We start from the raw sequence: 16838 nt of genomic DNA on the forward strand, positions 1-16838 counted from the left end.
TTTTCTTTCAAATGAAACAAAAATGACAAAAATCCATAAAAAACAAATGAAGGTATTACAACAGAAAGAACAAAAACATAAACTTTACAGGACAGGGGATTTAAATTTTTGCAACCATTTGTTTGATGGTTGTGATGTATAGCAAATCTCCAATTTCCTCTTTGCTGATGAGGTGTGAGGTGAGGGTGAGTGGTGTGGTGTGGGTGGAGGAGGTGTAAGGTGGGCATGGCTAGTAAATGCTTGTGGAGTGCTGGGTGCAGCTGTGCTGCTTTTCTCCTCTTTCTTTTTCCTTCTTGTTTCTATTTCAGGCACTCACAGGCCCTCTCTATATTCTGCTGCTTCACTCTCTTGTTTCTTGTTAATTTTTCCATGATCACAGCAACAATACAGGGTGAGGAATCAAAATTGTTGCATACGGTGAGAACGCTAGGAGTGATGTCACCTTCCTTTGACCTTTTCAAGAGTACTGGTGCCCTGTCCACTGTCTTTCTGGGTTATGCTGGTGGGAAGAATTGCCAAATATTCCCATAAACACAATTCTGTAGCAAAAAATGAAATAGCTATAGAAATGTTGACACTAGTTCAATATACAGAATGCTTTTTTATGCAATGGGGTTGCCAGAGTTTGCCAATATTTTATCTATTTTATTCTGTATAAAAAAAGATAGAAATTAGATACAGCTGTATAACTTTATATGACTGTTGCCACCATCATAGAGATTCTTTTTAAATGTTTACCTAAAATTTGCTCATGTACCAGAATTTTTTTAAAATATTGCTGGCAATGCTCCATAAAAAGCTAGTCTTACGCCATGACCCTTTGTAGGGACATTGCCTATTTGAGATAATTTTTTAAAAGATTATTGTAATTGTAGCTGAGTGAGCCCTTTATTCTATGAATAGGCTTGATTGCATTTTCTGTGTTTATAAACATTCTGGGTGAAAGAAAATGGGTATGACAGCTGTAACTTTACAGTTTATAACATCCATATTGTGATGCATCATTATACATCAGGTAACTTTATGTGCACCTAAGTATTTGACTCATATTGAAGAGGTTAAGGTGGGGCTGCATTGAGGCTGTGCTTTGTCACCACAGCTGTTCAGTGTGTACATGGAAGAGATGGTATGGGAGGAAAATACAAGGGTAATGGGAAGGGGATTGAAGATGGTTAGAGATAGTGGAGGGAAGTGAAAGATGAACTATTTGTTGTGTCAAGGTCATAGGAGGGATGAAGGCAGTTGATGATGGAGCTTGGGAAGGTATACGAGGTATTTTAGAAAAGTATTCAACTTTTTTTTTTTTTTTTTTAAACCGGATGGATTTGAATCGAGCGCACTTGCATGAGCCGACCTTGAACCTTTGTGCACATGCATAAATTTATTTCTGCCTGTCGATAGTGTCAGTTGCTAGCAAGCAGCATTTGCATGAGGTAATGTGTAGTGCTCTCGGAGGTTTTTCATTGCAAGGAAAATGAAGACTGGGATTTGGTTTCTGGGTCGTACCCGTACACCCAGGACTTGTCTCCAGTGATTATGGTGATAATGAAGGTGAAGGTTTGACCATGAAGAGAGTGGCAGCAAAATTCATGCCAAATCTGCTGACAGTGGAGCAAAAGCAACTTCGTGTTGAAGTCTCACAGGACATGTTGGACTCCACAAAAAGTGACCCCAACTTCATGAGTACCATAATCACTGGTGACGAGTCCTGGGTGTACGGGTATGACCCGGAAACCAAATCCCAGTTATTTTCTTTGCAATCAAAAATTGCCAAGAGCACTACACATTACCTCATGCAAATACTGCTTGCCAGCAACTGACACTATCAACAGTCAGGAAAAAATTCATGCATGTGCACGAAAGTTCAAGGTCAGCTCATGTAAGCACACTTGATTTAAATCCATCAGGTTTTTTGAAAAAAAAGTCTGTTTTTTCTGACAGACCTTGTACGATAGGAAAAAAGTTAAAGGTAAATGTGAGTAAATGCAAGGTAATGAGATGTTCAAGGGGAAAGGTTGGCAGGAAGTTGGAAGTAAGTCTTGAAGGAGAGAGACTAGAGGAAGTGGATGGTTTTAAGTATTTGGGGTTGCATGTGGGAGGAACTGGAAGAGTGGGGTGCATGTAAATTGTAGATTGAGGGAAGGAGGTAAATATCTTGGGTGATTGAAAAATGTCATGATAAATAGGCATCTGGGAATTGATACAAAGAGAAGATTATATGGAAGGGTGATTGTGCTAACAACACTGTATGGGGTGGAGACTTGGAACTTAAGAGGGGCAGACAGGAGAAATTTAAATATGAAATGATGTGTCTGTGAAGTATGATAGGGATTACAAGGATATATAGAGAAAGAAATGAGGTGAGGAGGAGAGCAGGGTTAGAAAGGGAGCTGGCAGATAGGGCTGATGAAAGATTATTGGGATGGTATGGGCACATGGAAAGAATGATTGAAGAAAGATTAGCAAAAATAGTGTGGAAAGCATAGGTGAAGGGAGTGAAATTTAACATATTCAATACAAGTCAAATATTCGCCCACACATCAGGCTGCCTGATGTATTATGATGCATCTAAGTACATGCATTATGAAATATTAAATTACAGCTGTTATACTTGTTCTCTTTCACCCAGAATGTTTATAACTACAGAAAATGTGGTCAAACCTGTTCACAGGATACAGGGGTCATTCAGCTTCTGCTACAAAATAAATATAATCAAGATGCCAATGCTGTGATCCTTGTATACCCACTTGCACCTTATGATGCCTGTGTAGGCATCCTCATATTCTAGGGGTTAAGGGGCAACTGATGATGAGATGGATATATGGGGTGAAAGGACCCTTGAGTAAGAAGGGAATGTCTGTTGAGCAGGGAAGGGAGAAGGCAGGAGATAGGGGTGAGTGGAGAATGAGTGTGTATGGATGATATTTTGATGTATCTCTTCCCCTTTTTTTCTATCTTCTGCATTAGGGGACACAGAGGGGTTGCTGTGTAGGTGAAGCAAAGCTACCCTTCTGTGGATATTCAGGTAGTTCTTAATTCATGCAATGTATACAGGGACCAAGAGGTAGCGTGGAAATATAGAATCACATAAATCAAATTTGGGGGTGTGGAAGGGCAAAAGGGTACCAAGATATTCACCACATAACCCTTTTTTTGTGTGCTTTTGTACAATTTTTTTTATTATACTAGACATAATAAGATAAGATGTATTATTTGATCAGTCATGTTAAACCAAATTCACATAAAAGTTGCTCTTGTAAATTAACCTCTTCACTCCGGGGCACATCGCACGTCTGGCAGCATTAGCTGCCCGACTTGCGATGTTGCGTCATAATAATCGCATTATAAAAATAAAGTCAGTGCTCAATTGTTCGTTCTCTTTCACCCGTGTATTTTGATAACCATAGAAAATATGATGAAGCCAGTTTAGAGAGAATGAAGGTTACGTAGGTACGACTACAATAAATATAATCAAGATAGCGATGTCTGCATCATCGAGTACCCACTTGCTCCTCATGCCGCCTACATAGGCGTCACCGTATGGAAGTGGTTAAGAACTACCTGCACTATCTTGCTGCATTGCTTCAGAGGTTGGTGGTGGGCAGGAAACAGGGATGACCATACATCCATAAGGTGCTAATTAGAGTGAAGCAAGGGTGGTGGATGGGAGTGGGTGCAGACCTTGATAGGGTACCTCCCTTATAAGTGGGAAGAATCCCTTGGTAGATAAATGATAGAATAGCTAGATATGTTGCATAAAAGGGGTGATCTTAGGGTGAAGTGGCAGTATTCCTGGGAAGGTGAGGAGGTATCTTGGCAGTGTGGTTGACGGCTAATTGGGTGACAAGTTTTGGTTGATCCCATATCATTTGATTCAGCTTAGGGCAGGATCTCATGCTGAAAGGCTTAAAACAGGTGTTCTCAATCTGGGGTTTGCAGTATTTTTCCAGGGGTACTTAGATGGCTGAATTTCAGTAATGGCAGTAAAGTAACTCCAGTTTCATGTAATGTTGATGGGTCTGCTTGATAAGGTCATTATAATTTGAATACTTTTACAATACCCATTGCAGTACCAGTATACATTGAATTAGTCTTAACCCTTCCATATGATGACACCGACATCAGTGTCATGAGGCCCAAGTGTGTATACGAGGCATCTTGATTATATTTATTTTGTAGTTGTAGCTGAGTAACCCCAATATTGTGTGAACAGGTTTGATTGCATTTTCTGTGGTTATTAACACCCTGGCTGTTCAAATTATACATGGATAGGGTGGTGCAAGAGGTAAATGCAAGGGTGGTGGGTCAGGGATTGGAGATAGTTAAGGAAAATAGAGAAAAGTGGGAGGTGAGCCAGCTGTTGTTTGCGGATGACACTGTGCTTGTAGCAGGATCAGAGGAGGGATTGAGGAAGTTGGTGACGGAGTTTGGGAGAATGTGTGAAAGAAGAAAATTGAAGAGAAGTGTAGGTAAAAGTAAAGTGATGAGATGTACAAGGGGTGAAAGTGGCAGCAGACTGGAAGTGAGCATTAAGGGAGACTGACTGGAGGAAGTGTATATTTTTAGATACTTGGGTTCAAATATGGCAGGAAAGGGTGGAATGGAGGTGGAGGTAGAATGTAGATTGAGAGAAGCGAGTGAATGCCTTGGTGGATTAAAAAGTGTAATAGGCATTTTGGAATGGATGCTAAGAGGAGACTGTATGAAGGAGTGATTGTGCCAACAGCACTGTATGGGGAAGAAACATGGAACATAAGAGATGAAGAGAGAAGGAGTTTGAATGTAATAATAATAATAATAATAATAATAATAAAAGGTTTATTTCTATTACAGTGGTACACTGACAATAATACATTGGAAAAGTTGATTAAAGATATAAAACTTGGAATATATACATGGAGCAATTTTACAATGAGTTAATTATGTGCAAACAATTATGTATTTGAGATGAGGTGTCTGAGAAGTATGATGGGGGTTACTAGGCTGGATAGAGTGAGAAATGAGGAGGTAAGGAGAACAGGGGTGGTAAGGGAGTTGGGAGATAGGGTTGATGAAAGAGTATTAGGATGGTTTGGACACATGGAAAGAATGAGTGAAGAAAGACTAGTAAAAGAGGTATGGAAGGCAGATGTGGAGGGAGTGAACATGAGGGGGTATCCTAGGATGAGATGGATGGATGGGGTGAAGGGGGCTTTGGGGAAGAAGGGAATGTCTGTTGAGGAAGGACAGGAGAGGACAGAAGATAGGGTTGAATGGAGAATGGTTGTATATGGATGATGCTGTGATGCATGAAGTGGAATGGATGGGGGGTGAGGTAGTATGCGTGAGAAAAATTTGACGCAGCCCAAAGGGATTTCACCCCGTCTTCTCCTTTTCTGCATGGGGGGACAGAGAGGGGAGGGGTCGCTGATTTAATGAAACGGTCTTGCTGTGGATGTGCTGTGTCTTGCGACACTGCCTCTGACCCAGGGCAGTGGACAAGGTGCAGGGATGACCTGTCATCCAGGAGGTGCTCAGATAAGAGGGGGGGGTGGAGTGTATTTAGGGATGGGATGGGATGGGTGGGAATGGTTTTTATGCCTTTTCCTTTTTGGCTACCTCCCTTGTAATGGGGAAAAAGCCTTTGGTATATGTATATATGTATTAACATTCAGGGTGAAAGAGAATGAGTATTACAGTTTAACTTTGTATTTTATAATGCGAGTGTTGTGATGCATCATCAAATCATAGTACATCAGGCAGCTGTGCTGTGCACAAGAATTTGACTTGTATTGAAGAGATTAATGTATTACCATTCTATAATAGGGGTTCAAGTAAATGTTCTTATAACTCTGGGGGTACTTAACAGGAAAAATGTTAAAACTATCTAAGCTAGCCCCTTTGCTATAATGTGCTTTGCTGATTTTATTATGTACAGTGCAGGTTATTTTATTCAAGTGATGGGAGGGCCTCATGCTGAAGGGGTTAAGGTGTTGCCCCCATACTAAGGCAATATATTCTTAAGGTTTTGCTCAAACTTATGGCAGATGGTTCTATTCAGTTTTGGGGGCCAAACTGGTGGCTGTTGTCAGATACCTAGGGTCTGTGGGTCTCCTGCAAGAGACATGGGATGACTGATTGTCTGCTTGAGCTAAGGGTAGGACTTCAGAAGGGAAGGGTTAAGGGATTTTATTTTTGGGCAATACCTGGCAGTTTTATTCAGCTTAAAGAACCTCCTTCCTTGTACTCCTAGTTTTGTCCTGAATATACTCTCTCCAGACCTATATATCTTGGGTGTCAACACATGTAATTTTCAAAATTTGATGAAATTACTATGTGAGAACATTCTAGAAGAAATCATTTTGTACCTAAAAGACATGGCACCTGCCTGTGAGGATAGCATTTTTGTGCTGCGCAGAATTGTCTGGAATATTTTAGCAGGCATGGTGATGATATTTCATCATAGGATGATGGTTATGCTCAGTAAACTTAGTACTAATTGTGTTTTTGTCTGGTTGCCACTAGGTAAGAACAATGTCTGTGTGCATCCACCCTCCAACCACAGGAGTGAAGGGTCAACTCTTCATCATCCAGGTTATCTTGTAGTCAAATGCCAAGAAGACAGAGCTATTGGGTCAACACTGTACCTCACCTGGATCCCAAATGACAAGTTACGCAAAAACCATGACTTAATATCCTTACACAAGTAAGTATAAATTTGATTACAAAGGTTTATGAAGGGAAACCATGCCAGTAGGAAACTTTTCAGTTTATATTATTAAACTGGTGTTCACATATTCATTGATTGATGTTTAGCTGTTTCTGAGCTGATTTTCAGTTTATAAATTGGTATTTATTGTTGTAAGCTGATATTCAGTTATTCTGAAGCTGATGCCCACTTGTTCTTAAACAGATGTTTACATGACAGGAATTTTTTTGAGATTTAGTGTGGGTTCCTAGATAAATGGAAAGAAAGCTAAACTTTTGTGGGAAGGTAGGTTATTTCTTTAGAGGATTAGTAGAGAAACAGAGGGAGTAATTGAGGAGCAGTGTAGATTTAGGAAAAATAGAGGATGCATAAAATTTTTGTGGTAAGGCAGATTTGGGAGAAGGCTTTGGCAAAAGGTAAGGATGTGTTTTGGGTCTTTATGGATTTGGAAAAGGCTTATGATAAGGTAAACAGGAAGGCACTGTGGGATGTATTGCATGTATATGGTATTGGGGAAAAGCTGTTTAGAGCAGTCAAGAATTTTTATGAGAGTAGTAGAGCATGTGTCAGGGTTGGGAATGGAGAGTGCTTTAAGGTAAAGGTAGGGCTGAATCAGGGATGTGTCATTTCACCATGGCTGTTCAATGTGTATATGGATGAGGTGTTACAGGAGGTAAAAGTGAAGGTGAAGGGCAGGTAATGGGCCTACAACACTGCATTTGTGCTAGGGCAAAATGAAGGATTAAGGCAGTTAGTGATGGAGGTTGGGAAGGTATATGATAGGAGAAAAATGAAAGTAAATGTAGGTAAAAGTAAGGTAATGAGATGTACAAGGGGAGAGGATGGCAACAAGTTGGAAGTAAATCTTAAAGGAGAGACGTTGTAGGAAGTGGACAGTTTTAAATATTTGGAGTCGCATGTGGCAGGAACTGGAGGAATGGAGGTGGAAGTAAGCTGTAGATTGAGAGAAGCAATTAAATGACTTGAGAGATTAAAAAGTGTCATCAGAAATAGACATCTGGGAATGGATGCAAAGAGAAGATTATATGAGGGGGTGATTGTGCCAACAACACTATGGGGGTGGAGACTTGGGAGTTTAAGAGAGGCAGAAAAGAGAAGTTTAAATGTGAGATGAAGTGTCAGAAGTATGGTAGGGATCACAAGGTTGGATAGAGTGAGGAGAGTGGGGGTGGAAAGAGGCTTGGTTGTTGTTGTTGTTGTTCCCTAGACTGTCTGTCCAAGCATTTCTGTCTCCCCAAGGAATGCCACAGCCGGAACAGGGTTTTCCCACAAATCCTTTATAGAGTGTATGTTGTGTTGTTTGCATGCACGATTGTGTATAATGCAGTCTTCCATTACGTGTTGAATAGTATGGAGTGAAGTGTTACGTCGTGGGCAGTTGTCCACAACGTGGTTATCCAGTCTCTTCTGGTAGCTTAGAAGGGCTGGGTGGTGGCCGCACTGCAGTCTGGCCAGGTGGGCTCTGTCCTTTCATGGGAGATAAGATTCAGAGGGATGGATATCAGGGGGTCTAGCATGCAGCAATGTGTTGTCTTTTAGTGTGTTAATGTAGCAGTGAGTGATATGATTATGAATATGTTTCCGGAGGCTGGTATTTGGTGGTTTTGGAGGAAGAGAAGAGATATAGTGTGTGATATAGGTATTTGGGTGGTTTTTTTATGTTTCTTGGTGTGTGTGGGTGTTCTGCTATGTAGTGTAGCAGGTGTGCTGTGTTTGTGGAGGCTGCAGCAAGTATTTGTGTGCCTCTCATGTCAAGGTGATCTTTGACTTTGAGGACTTTTGTTTCATAGTGTTGATGTCTGTAGGTGTTGTATTTGTGTAGCCTGTAATTGTTTTTAGGGCTTTGTTTTGTATGGTCTGAATGGTGTTGAGGTGTGTCTCACTGAGATTAGGTGTCCATGCTGGACTCGCATAATTCATCACTGAGCATATGCATTGGTTGTATATTGTAGTATTAGTTTCTTTGTTTTGTCCAAATGTTGTTCCAATGATTAATTTAAGTGTGTTAAGTCTAGATGTGCATTTATTTTTTATGTCTGTGATGTGTTGTTTGAATGACATGGATGTATTGTTTGTTACACCAAGAATTTTCCATGTGTGGGTATTTACCTAGTTGTATTCTATGGGAAGGGGAGCTATGCTCGTGGTGTCCCGTCTTCATATCTCATTTTATCTAGACTGTTTTTAAATTCATGTATTGTTTTTGCAAACACTACTTTCTCATCTAACTTGTTCCAAATGTCTATTACTCTGTGGGGAAAGCTGTTCTTTTTCAGGTCTTTTCTATAACTGTCTTTTTTTATTTTCTTTCTGTGTCCTCTTTTATTTCTACTATCCCATTTTATTAGATCCTCTCTATCAATAGTTTCTATGCCTTTCATGATTCTATAAATAGTTATCAAGTCTTCTCTCTCTCTTCTTTGCTCTAATGTCTGGAGCTAAAGTTTTTGCTAGTCTTTCTTCATATGATAGTGCTGAGGGTGTTGGTGCCAATTTTGTAATTGCTCTTTGTATTCTTTCAAGTTTTGTTAAACATTTTTTTGTACTTGGTGACCACATCGTCGATGCATACTCCAATCTTGGTCTTATCAAAGTGACTAGTATTTTCTTCACCATTTCTTCGTCCAGGTATGTAAATGCCATTTTGATTGTTCTTATTAACCCCTTCCATACGGTGCCGCACACGTAGGCGTCATGGGGAGCGAGTGTATTTGCGAGGCTGCCATATCGGCGTCTTGATTATATTTATTGTAGTCGCCCCTCCATAATGACATTCTTTCTAATTCTTTTGTAATCGCATTTTCTATGGTTATCAAAATTCACGGGTGAAGAGAGAACGATCGATATAAGCGGTGACTATATTTTATGATGCGAGTATTATTACGACACGTCGTACGGCTGGCATTGGCTGCTGCCACCGAGATCTAAGTCCATGACGCCTACGTGTGCGGCACCGTATGGAAGGGGTTAAATTATAAGTTTCTCCAAAAATTTTGTTTATATGTTTCTCAGGTCATATTATTCATAATACCGACTCCCGGGTCATTCTCATTTTCTACTTTTTTTTTTATTTCTTCTCCCAATTTATATAATCCCACTATTCTTTTTTTGCTTTTTCCAAATTCTATTATACTACACTTCTTAATATTGAACTCCATCTTCCACTTCCTACTCCATTCCCATACTTTATTAAGATCGTTGTGTAGCAACTCACAATCTTCTTCAGTGTTCACTTTTTTCAACAATTTTGCATCATCTGCAAAGAAACTTTCAATTTCTTTATCCATATCATTAATATGTATAGCAAACATTATTGGGGCCAGAACTGTTCCTTGTGGAACTCCATTAATCACTTCATCCCAATAAGAGTGTTTGTCTCTTATCACCACTCTCATTTTTCTTTCATGCAAGAAGCCTTCCATCCACTTCAGCAGTTTGTCCTGTATTCCTCCTGCAGTTTCTAATTTCTTAAGCAACTTCTTATGTGGCACCTTATCAAAAGCTTTTTTCAGGTCTAGAATGCACAATCAGCCCATCCATCTCTTTCTTGTATTACATCTATTAGCCTTGAATAGAAACACATTAAGTTTGTGACGCATGATCATCCTTGTCTAAATCCAAATTGCCTTGGATTTAGTACATTGTTTTTTTCCAAATGCCTTACCCATCTACTTTTGATAATTCTTTCACAAATTTTTGCTATTGTACTTGTAAGAGAGACCGGTCTATAGTTAGTAGGGTCTTCCTTGTTTTCCCCCTTTATATATTGGTACTATATTTGCTCTTTTCCAATCTTCTGGAACTTTTCCTTCTTTCAATGAACTGTTTATTAGACTATGTATTTTGTCTGTTAGTTCATTCCTGCATTCTCTCAAAATCCAGTTTGCCATTTCATCTGGTCCATGCGATTTTCTGACATCGAGATTACTCGAGTGTTTCATTATTTCATTCCTTGATACTATCTCTTTCATAGGAGGACTTTCTCCTCCCATTCAATATCTCTAGATTGTATGTTCTCCCTTGTAAACACTAATTTAAAATGCTTGTTCTTAATTTCTGCCATTTCCATTTCCTATGTGTACTCAACTCCTTGTCATAGTTTCTCTAATTCTTGTTTGTTTTTCAGTTTGTTATTTACAAATCTGTAAAATAGTTTTGGTTGATCTTTACATTTTTCTATGACATCTTTTTCGTATTTTCTCTTTTCTTCTCTGTGCACTTGTACATATTCATTTCTATAACTAGTATATATTGTCCATTTTTCAGGGTTTTTTTTTTCATTTCATCCAAGCTTTATCCCTTTTGTCTTTTAACTCCCTACATCTTTTGTTGTACCAGCACTTTACATATTCTTTTTCTTGCTTTTGTTTTGGAACATACTTTTCTACTCCTTTATATATATATATATTTTTTCAAAATATTCCATTTCTCTTCCACTGTTGCTTCCTCCTTGTGTATTCTTTCCCAGTTAGCTTTTTGAAAGAATTTTCTTATTTTATCAAAATTTGTTTTTTCATACGATTAACCCCTTCCATACGGTGCCGCACATGTAGGCGTCATGGGGAGCGAGTGTATTCGCGAGGCTGCCATATCGGCGTCTTGATTATATTTATTGTAGTCGCCCCTCCATAATGACATTCTTTCTAATTCTTTTGTAATCGCATTTTCTATGGTTATCAAAATTCACGGGTGAAGAGAGAACGATCGATATAAGCGGTGACTATATTTTATGATGCGAGTATTATTACGACACGTCGTACGGCTGGCATTGGCTGCTGCCACTGAGATCTAAGTCCATGACGCCTACGTGTGCGGCACCGTATGGAAGGGGTTAATCTTCCCTTTCTATATTGTTCATTTTTTTCATGTATTTTTCCTCCTTCAGTTCCAGTTCAACCAATATGTGGTCACTTTTACTTATTGGTGTCTTGTATTCAATTTTTTCCACTATTTCAGGTTCTGATGTGATTATTAGGTCCAGTCTCGATGGTTCTTCCTCATTTCTATACCTAGTATTCTATTGTATTCATTGTGTCATTGTATGTTCTATAATCATATCAAGTAGTACATTTCCCTGTAGGTTGTCTACACCCTTCACTGTTATCTCTTCCCAGCAGATTTCTTAACAATTTAAGTCACCCATTATAACTGTTCTTCATCTTCCATTATCTTATTTAGTTTTATCCTTGTGTCTTCTAACATATTTTTGTGTTCTTTCTCTTCCCATGAAGCCATTTTAGGAGGCACATAATTTACTACAAACTTCCTGCTCTTCCCATCCATGTCCTCCACTTCCATCATAATCAACTCTATTCTTTCCATATGTGACATTCCTCACATTTATATCCTTCTTAGTCAGGAACATAACTCCACCCCCTTGTTTTACCTCTCTGTTTCTAATCCAATAATTATATGCACCATGTCCTACACTGTTGGGTGGTAGTGGACCTTTCAATTTTGTCTCTACAGTTCCCATTATGTCCAGTTCTTTTTCCTTCAGGTAATCATTCAGGTCGTTCAAGCCTGTTATTAATCCATCCATATTTGTGTAAGACACTTTTAATTTTCTGCTACTTCCATTGTGTTTTCTATTTCCCTTCTGTTTTTCTCTTCTATGAACCATTTCCTCACTTTCATATCCACTACTCTCCAATAGAATTTCTCTTTTTCTGACTGTTCTTTTCTTGTTTTTTTTCTTCATCTAGTTTTTTTGTTTTCTCCTCTCTTTCCTCTTTATTCATTTCTCTTTTTATCCATACCTGTTTATATTGATCACTGTCTGCTAGTTTTCCTGTTTTTGCTAAGATATTCTCTGCTGTTGTTTGTGACCTGAATTTAACCTTAATTGGTCTGGTCTTATCTGTATTGTATTTCCCTAGTCTTATATTTCTTCTGTTTCTTTCCCTGCTTCTGGTTCATCTTCTTGAACTACTTCTAATATTTTATTTACTTTTTCCTTTTCTTCCTTTATTCTTGTAGTCCTATTTAGATTATACTTCTCTTCCATCCCTAATATAATTATACATTTCTTTTTATCCGCTAAGTCTCTTACTATATTCTCCTTCTCCCTCATCACTTTAATAACTGTGTCCTTAGTTTGTTCTTTCATCTGCTGTTCCATTATACCTCTAAATTCCATTTTATTGTTCTCTTGTACTTTTTTCCAACCACTTACCTCTTTTGCTATGGACTTTATTCTCTTTATTACTCCTCTTTAATTCCTCATCCTCATCCTTTACTTCTCTTAACTGTCTTTTTAATTCTTCTATTTCTTTAGTTAGGTTTTGATTCTCCTTCTTTAGTTCTTCCAGTTTATCAACTCTGAGTAATCAACTTTAATTGGTTAAACCTAACTTCCCAATTGTCATTCATTTCTTTTAGTTTCTCCTCTAGATTTACTAGGAAATAGTTATCTTCACCTTCCATTGTGCTGCTCTTGTCTATATTTCTAATTTTTACATTTTTACTAATCTCTTTGACTTCACCATTGTCGTCTGGCTGTCTTTTGTTGACATGTTATCTGGCTTCCTGGACCCAATCTTCCCCTTCCTCATTTCCTTCCATTTTCCTCAGTAATCCCTCCCCTTCTCCTTTTTCTTCACCTTCCCACTACACCATGAGCTTTCCCCTTCCCTATTAATACAACACAGGTACTTCCTTGTTATTGTATTTACCTAGTTGTATTATATGGGATGCGGAGCTATGCTTGTGGTGACCCATTTTTGTATCTTGCAAGATGAAGTTTGTTCTTAAATTGTTGTATTGTGTTTGCACACACTATTTCTTGATCCAATTTGTTCCATACATCTATCACTCTATGTGGGAAGCTATTCTTTTTCAAGTCTCTTCTATAGTTATCCTTCTTGAGTTTCATTGCATGTCCTCTTGTTTTTCCTCTGTCCCGTTTTAATAGGTCCTCTCTATCAAAGCATTCTTTTCTTTTCATCATAATTCTGTAGATGGTTATTAGATCCCCTCGTTCTCTTCTTTGTTCCAGGGTTGGTAATTCCAGTTCAGCCAGTCTTTGTTCATATGTTAGGTTTGCAAATGTTGGGACCATCTTTGTCGTTGCTCTTTGTATCCTTTCTAATTTTCTTATATTTCTTTTGTACTGGATGACCATATCAGCGCTGCATATTCCAGTTTTGGCCTTATCAGTGTTTGTAATATTTTCTTGATCATTTCCTTATCCAGGTATTTAAAGGCCACCTTTATTGATCTCAACAAATTGTATGTTTCTCCGACTATTTTATTTATATGTTTATCTGGCGACATGTCTTTGGTGATGATCACCCCTAGGTCCCTTTCAGAATTCACTTTCTTTACTTCTTTTCCATCAATTTTATACTGTCCTGTTATTCTCTTCTTGCCTTTTCCAAATTCGATTATACTGCACTTCTTGATGTTGAATTCTACTTCCCATCTCTTGCTCCACTCTGAGACTTTATTCAGATCCTCCTGCAATGAGTTACAGTCTATTTCAGAGTTTATTCTCTTTAATAATTTTGCATCATGTGGAAAGTATTTCTTGTAACCATCAATGCCCTCATCCATATCATTTACATACAAGTATATAGCAAACATTATCGGAGCTAGTACTGATCCCTGTGGGATGCCACTACTCATTTCTTTCCATTTTGAATATTTGGCTCTGAACACCACTCTAATTTTTCTTTCATGTAGGAAGTCCTCCATCCAATTCAATAGTTTTCCATGTATGCCTCCTATTGTTTCCAGTTTATATAGTAATTTTCTGTGTGGTACCTTATCAAATGCCTTTTGTATGTCTAGGAATGCACAGTCTGCCCAGCCATCTCTTTCCTGCAATATATCTATCAATCTTGAATAGATACAAATTAAATTGGTGGTACATGATCTTCCTTGTCTGAATCCAAATTGCCTTGTGTTCAGTATATCATTCTCCTCCAGATATTTTGTCCATCTATGATGATTCTCTCACAAATTTTGACTATTGTACTTGTTAGGGACACCGGTCTATAATTTGTTGGGTCTTCCTTATTTCCCCCTTTATATATCGGCACTATATTGGCATTTTTCCAGTCTCCTGGTAGTTTTCCCTCTTTGAGAGAGCATTGTATTATTTTGAATATTTTTTCTGTTAGTTAATATATACATTCCTTCAGTATCCAGTTTCTAACTCCGTCTGGTCCATGTGACTTGTTAACGTCAAGCTTTAGTATTTGGTTCCTTATTTCATTCTGAGTAATGTTTATTTTCTTTAGTGGAGGAAATCTTATTTCAATTTTTTTATCCCAGTTTTGTAGATTCTTTTCTTCTTTGGTGAATACAGATTTGAAATGTTTGTTCATAATATCTGCCATTTCTATATCTTCTGTGTATTCTCTATTACTATGACGTAATTTGTGTATTTCCTGTTTATTTTTTTAGTTTGTCGTTTACATATATATAAAAGAGTTTAGGCTGATCTTTACATTTATCTATTATGTCCTTTTCATATATCCTTTTTTCTTCTCTACGTAATTTTACATATTGATATCTTAGTTTGGTATATATTTTCCAATTCTCATTTTTTTTTCCTTCCATCTTTTCCAGGCTTTATCTCTTGTGTATTTTACCTCACTGCACTTTTTATTATACCAGGATTTTATATATACCCTTTCCTGTTTTTGTCTAGGTACATACTTATTCACACCCTCATTATAAATTTCCTTCCAAATTGTCCATTTCTCTTCCACCTTTGTTTCATCATTATTAAAAATATTCCAATTTGCTTCTTGAAAGAATTTTTTAAGTTTCCCAAAATCTGTTTTGTTGTACATTAGTCTACCTTTTCTGTGTTTTTTGTTTATTTCTATATCCAATTCTTCATTTGATTCTAGTTCCATTAGAATGTGATCACTTTTTCCTATTGGCATCTTGTATTCGATTTTATCAATAATTTCGGGTTCTGAAGTGAATATCAAATCCAATCTTGAGGGTTCATTGTTATTTCTATATGTGGTGTTTTCCTTGACCCATTGCGTCAATGTGTAATCAATGGTCATTTCCAGTAATGTGTTTCCCCAGTGATCTTCTTCCCCTTTCACAGTCATCTCTTCCCAACATATTTCTTTTGAGTTAAAATCACCCATAATTACCAGATTTCCTTCTTTAGTATTTCATTTAGTGTATTACCCCGTCTGGGGTATTGGCTGCTTGTTATTGTGGCAAAGTAGCATGCAGTCGATACTTTAGGGTCTATATGGGGCGCCCCTACGGACCAGAGCCACACATCATTTTGTCTATGATAGAAGAAATTCTGTTCATAGAGAAATGATGACACTTTTATACTACGACTGTCCCTCCGTTATGCTGTCCCCCAACCCCTTGTTGCTGTCCTGTACCATTTCTCTGAGTATTCTCTTTCTGATTGGGGGAATTCCCTGTGGTGGGGGAAAAGAATACTGCCACCAAGTTTCCCACTTGGATCGTAAGAGGCGAGAAGAAAGGGACGGGGAGAGGGACTAGGCATCCTTCTCCCTGTAGCCCCAAGGGGCAGATTCCTAAAAAGCAAAGGAAAGGCATAAGGGGTGCTGGAGGGCCTCGGGCCAGCACCCTAAGGTTTGGGTCTTTTAATGTGCGTGGATGTGGTACAGATGAGAGTAAAAGGGAAGAGATAGGTAGTATGTTTGTGAGAAGAAAGTTGGATGTGTTGGCTTTGAGTGAAACTAAGTTGAAAGGGAAGGGTGAGTGTAAGTTTGGGAGTGTAAGTGGGAGGTTATCAGGAGTGAAGAGAGGGTGAGGGAGGGAAGGGGTGGCTATTCTAGTAAGTGAGGAGATAGGTAAAGGGGTAGTGGAGTGGAAGGAGGTTTCCTCAAGGATAATGTGGATGAAGGTGAAACTGGGAAAGGAGATGTGGGTCTTTGTAAGTGCATATGGGCCGGGCAGTGAGAAGAGCATGGAAGAAAGGGAGGCCTTTTGGATAGATTTAAATGAGTGCATAGAGGGTTTAGGAAGAAATGTCAATGTAATAGTACTGGGAGACCTTAATGCTAGGGTGGGAAATGGTCCAATCGATGGAGTGGTTGGGAAGTGTGGAGTTCCAGGAAAGAATCGTAGTGGAGAGTTGATGGTGGAAATGTGTCTAGAAAGAGAGTTGATGATAGCA

General features: G+C 38.4%; 1 protein-coding gene across 1 annotated transcript in view; it reads left to right on the forward strand.

The window, feature by feature from the left end:
- Positions 1 to 16838, forward strand: part of LOC143039848 (uncharacterized) — a 47031-nt gene that overhangs the window by 17570 nt on the left and 12623 nt on the right. The window contains exon 2 of the mRNA XM_076210104.1: positions 6505 to 6685. Within this exon, the coding sequence (XP_076066219.1) occupies positions 6505 to 6685 (181 nt within the window). The remainder of the gene's footprint in view (positions 1 to 6504; positions 6686 to 16838) is intronic.

This window comes from Oratosquilla oratoria, chromosome 27 (genome assembly GCF_046742065.1).
Source record: "Oratosquilla oratoria isolate Oo_2021 chromosome 27, ASM4674206v1, whole genome shotgun sequence".
NCBI lineage: Eukaryota > Metazoa > Arthropoda > Malacostraca > Stomatopoda > Squillidae > Oratosquilla > Oratosquilla oratoria.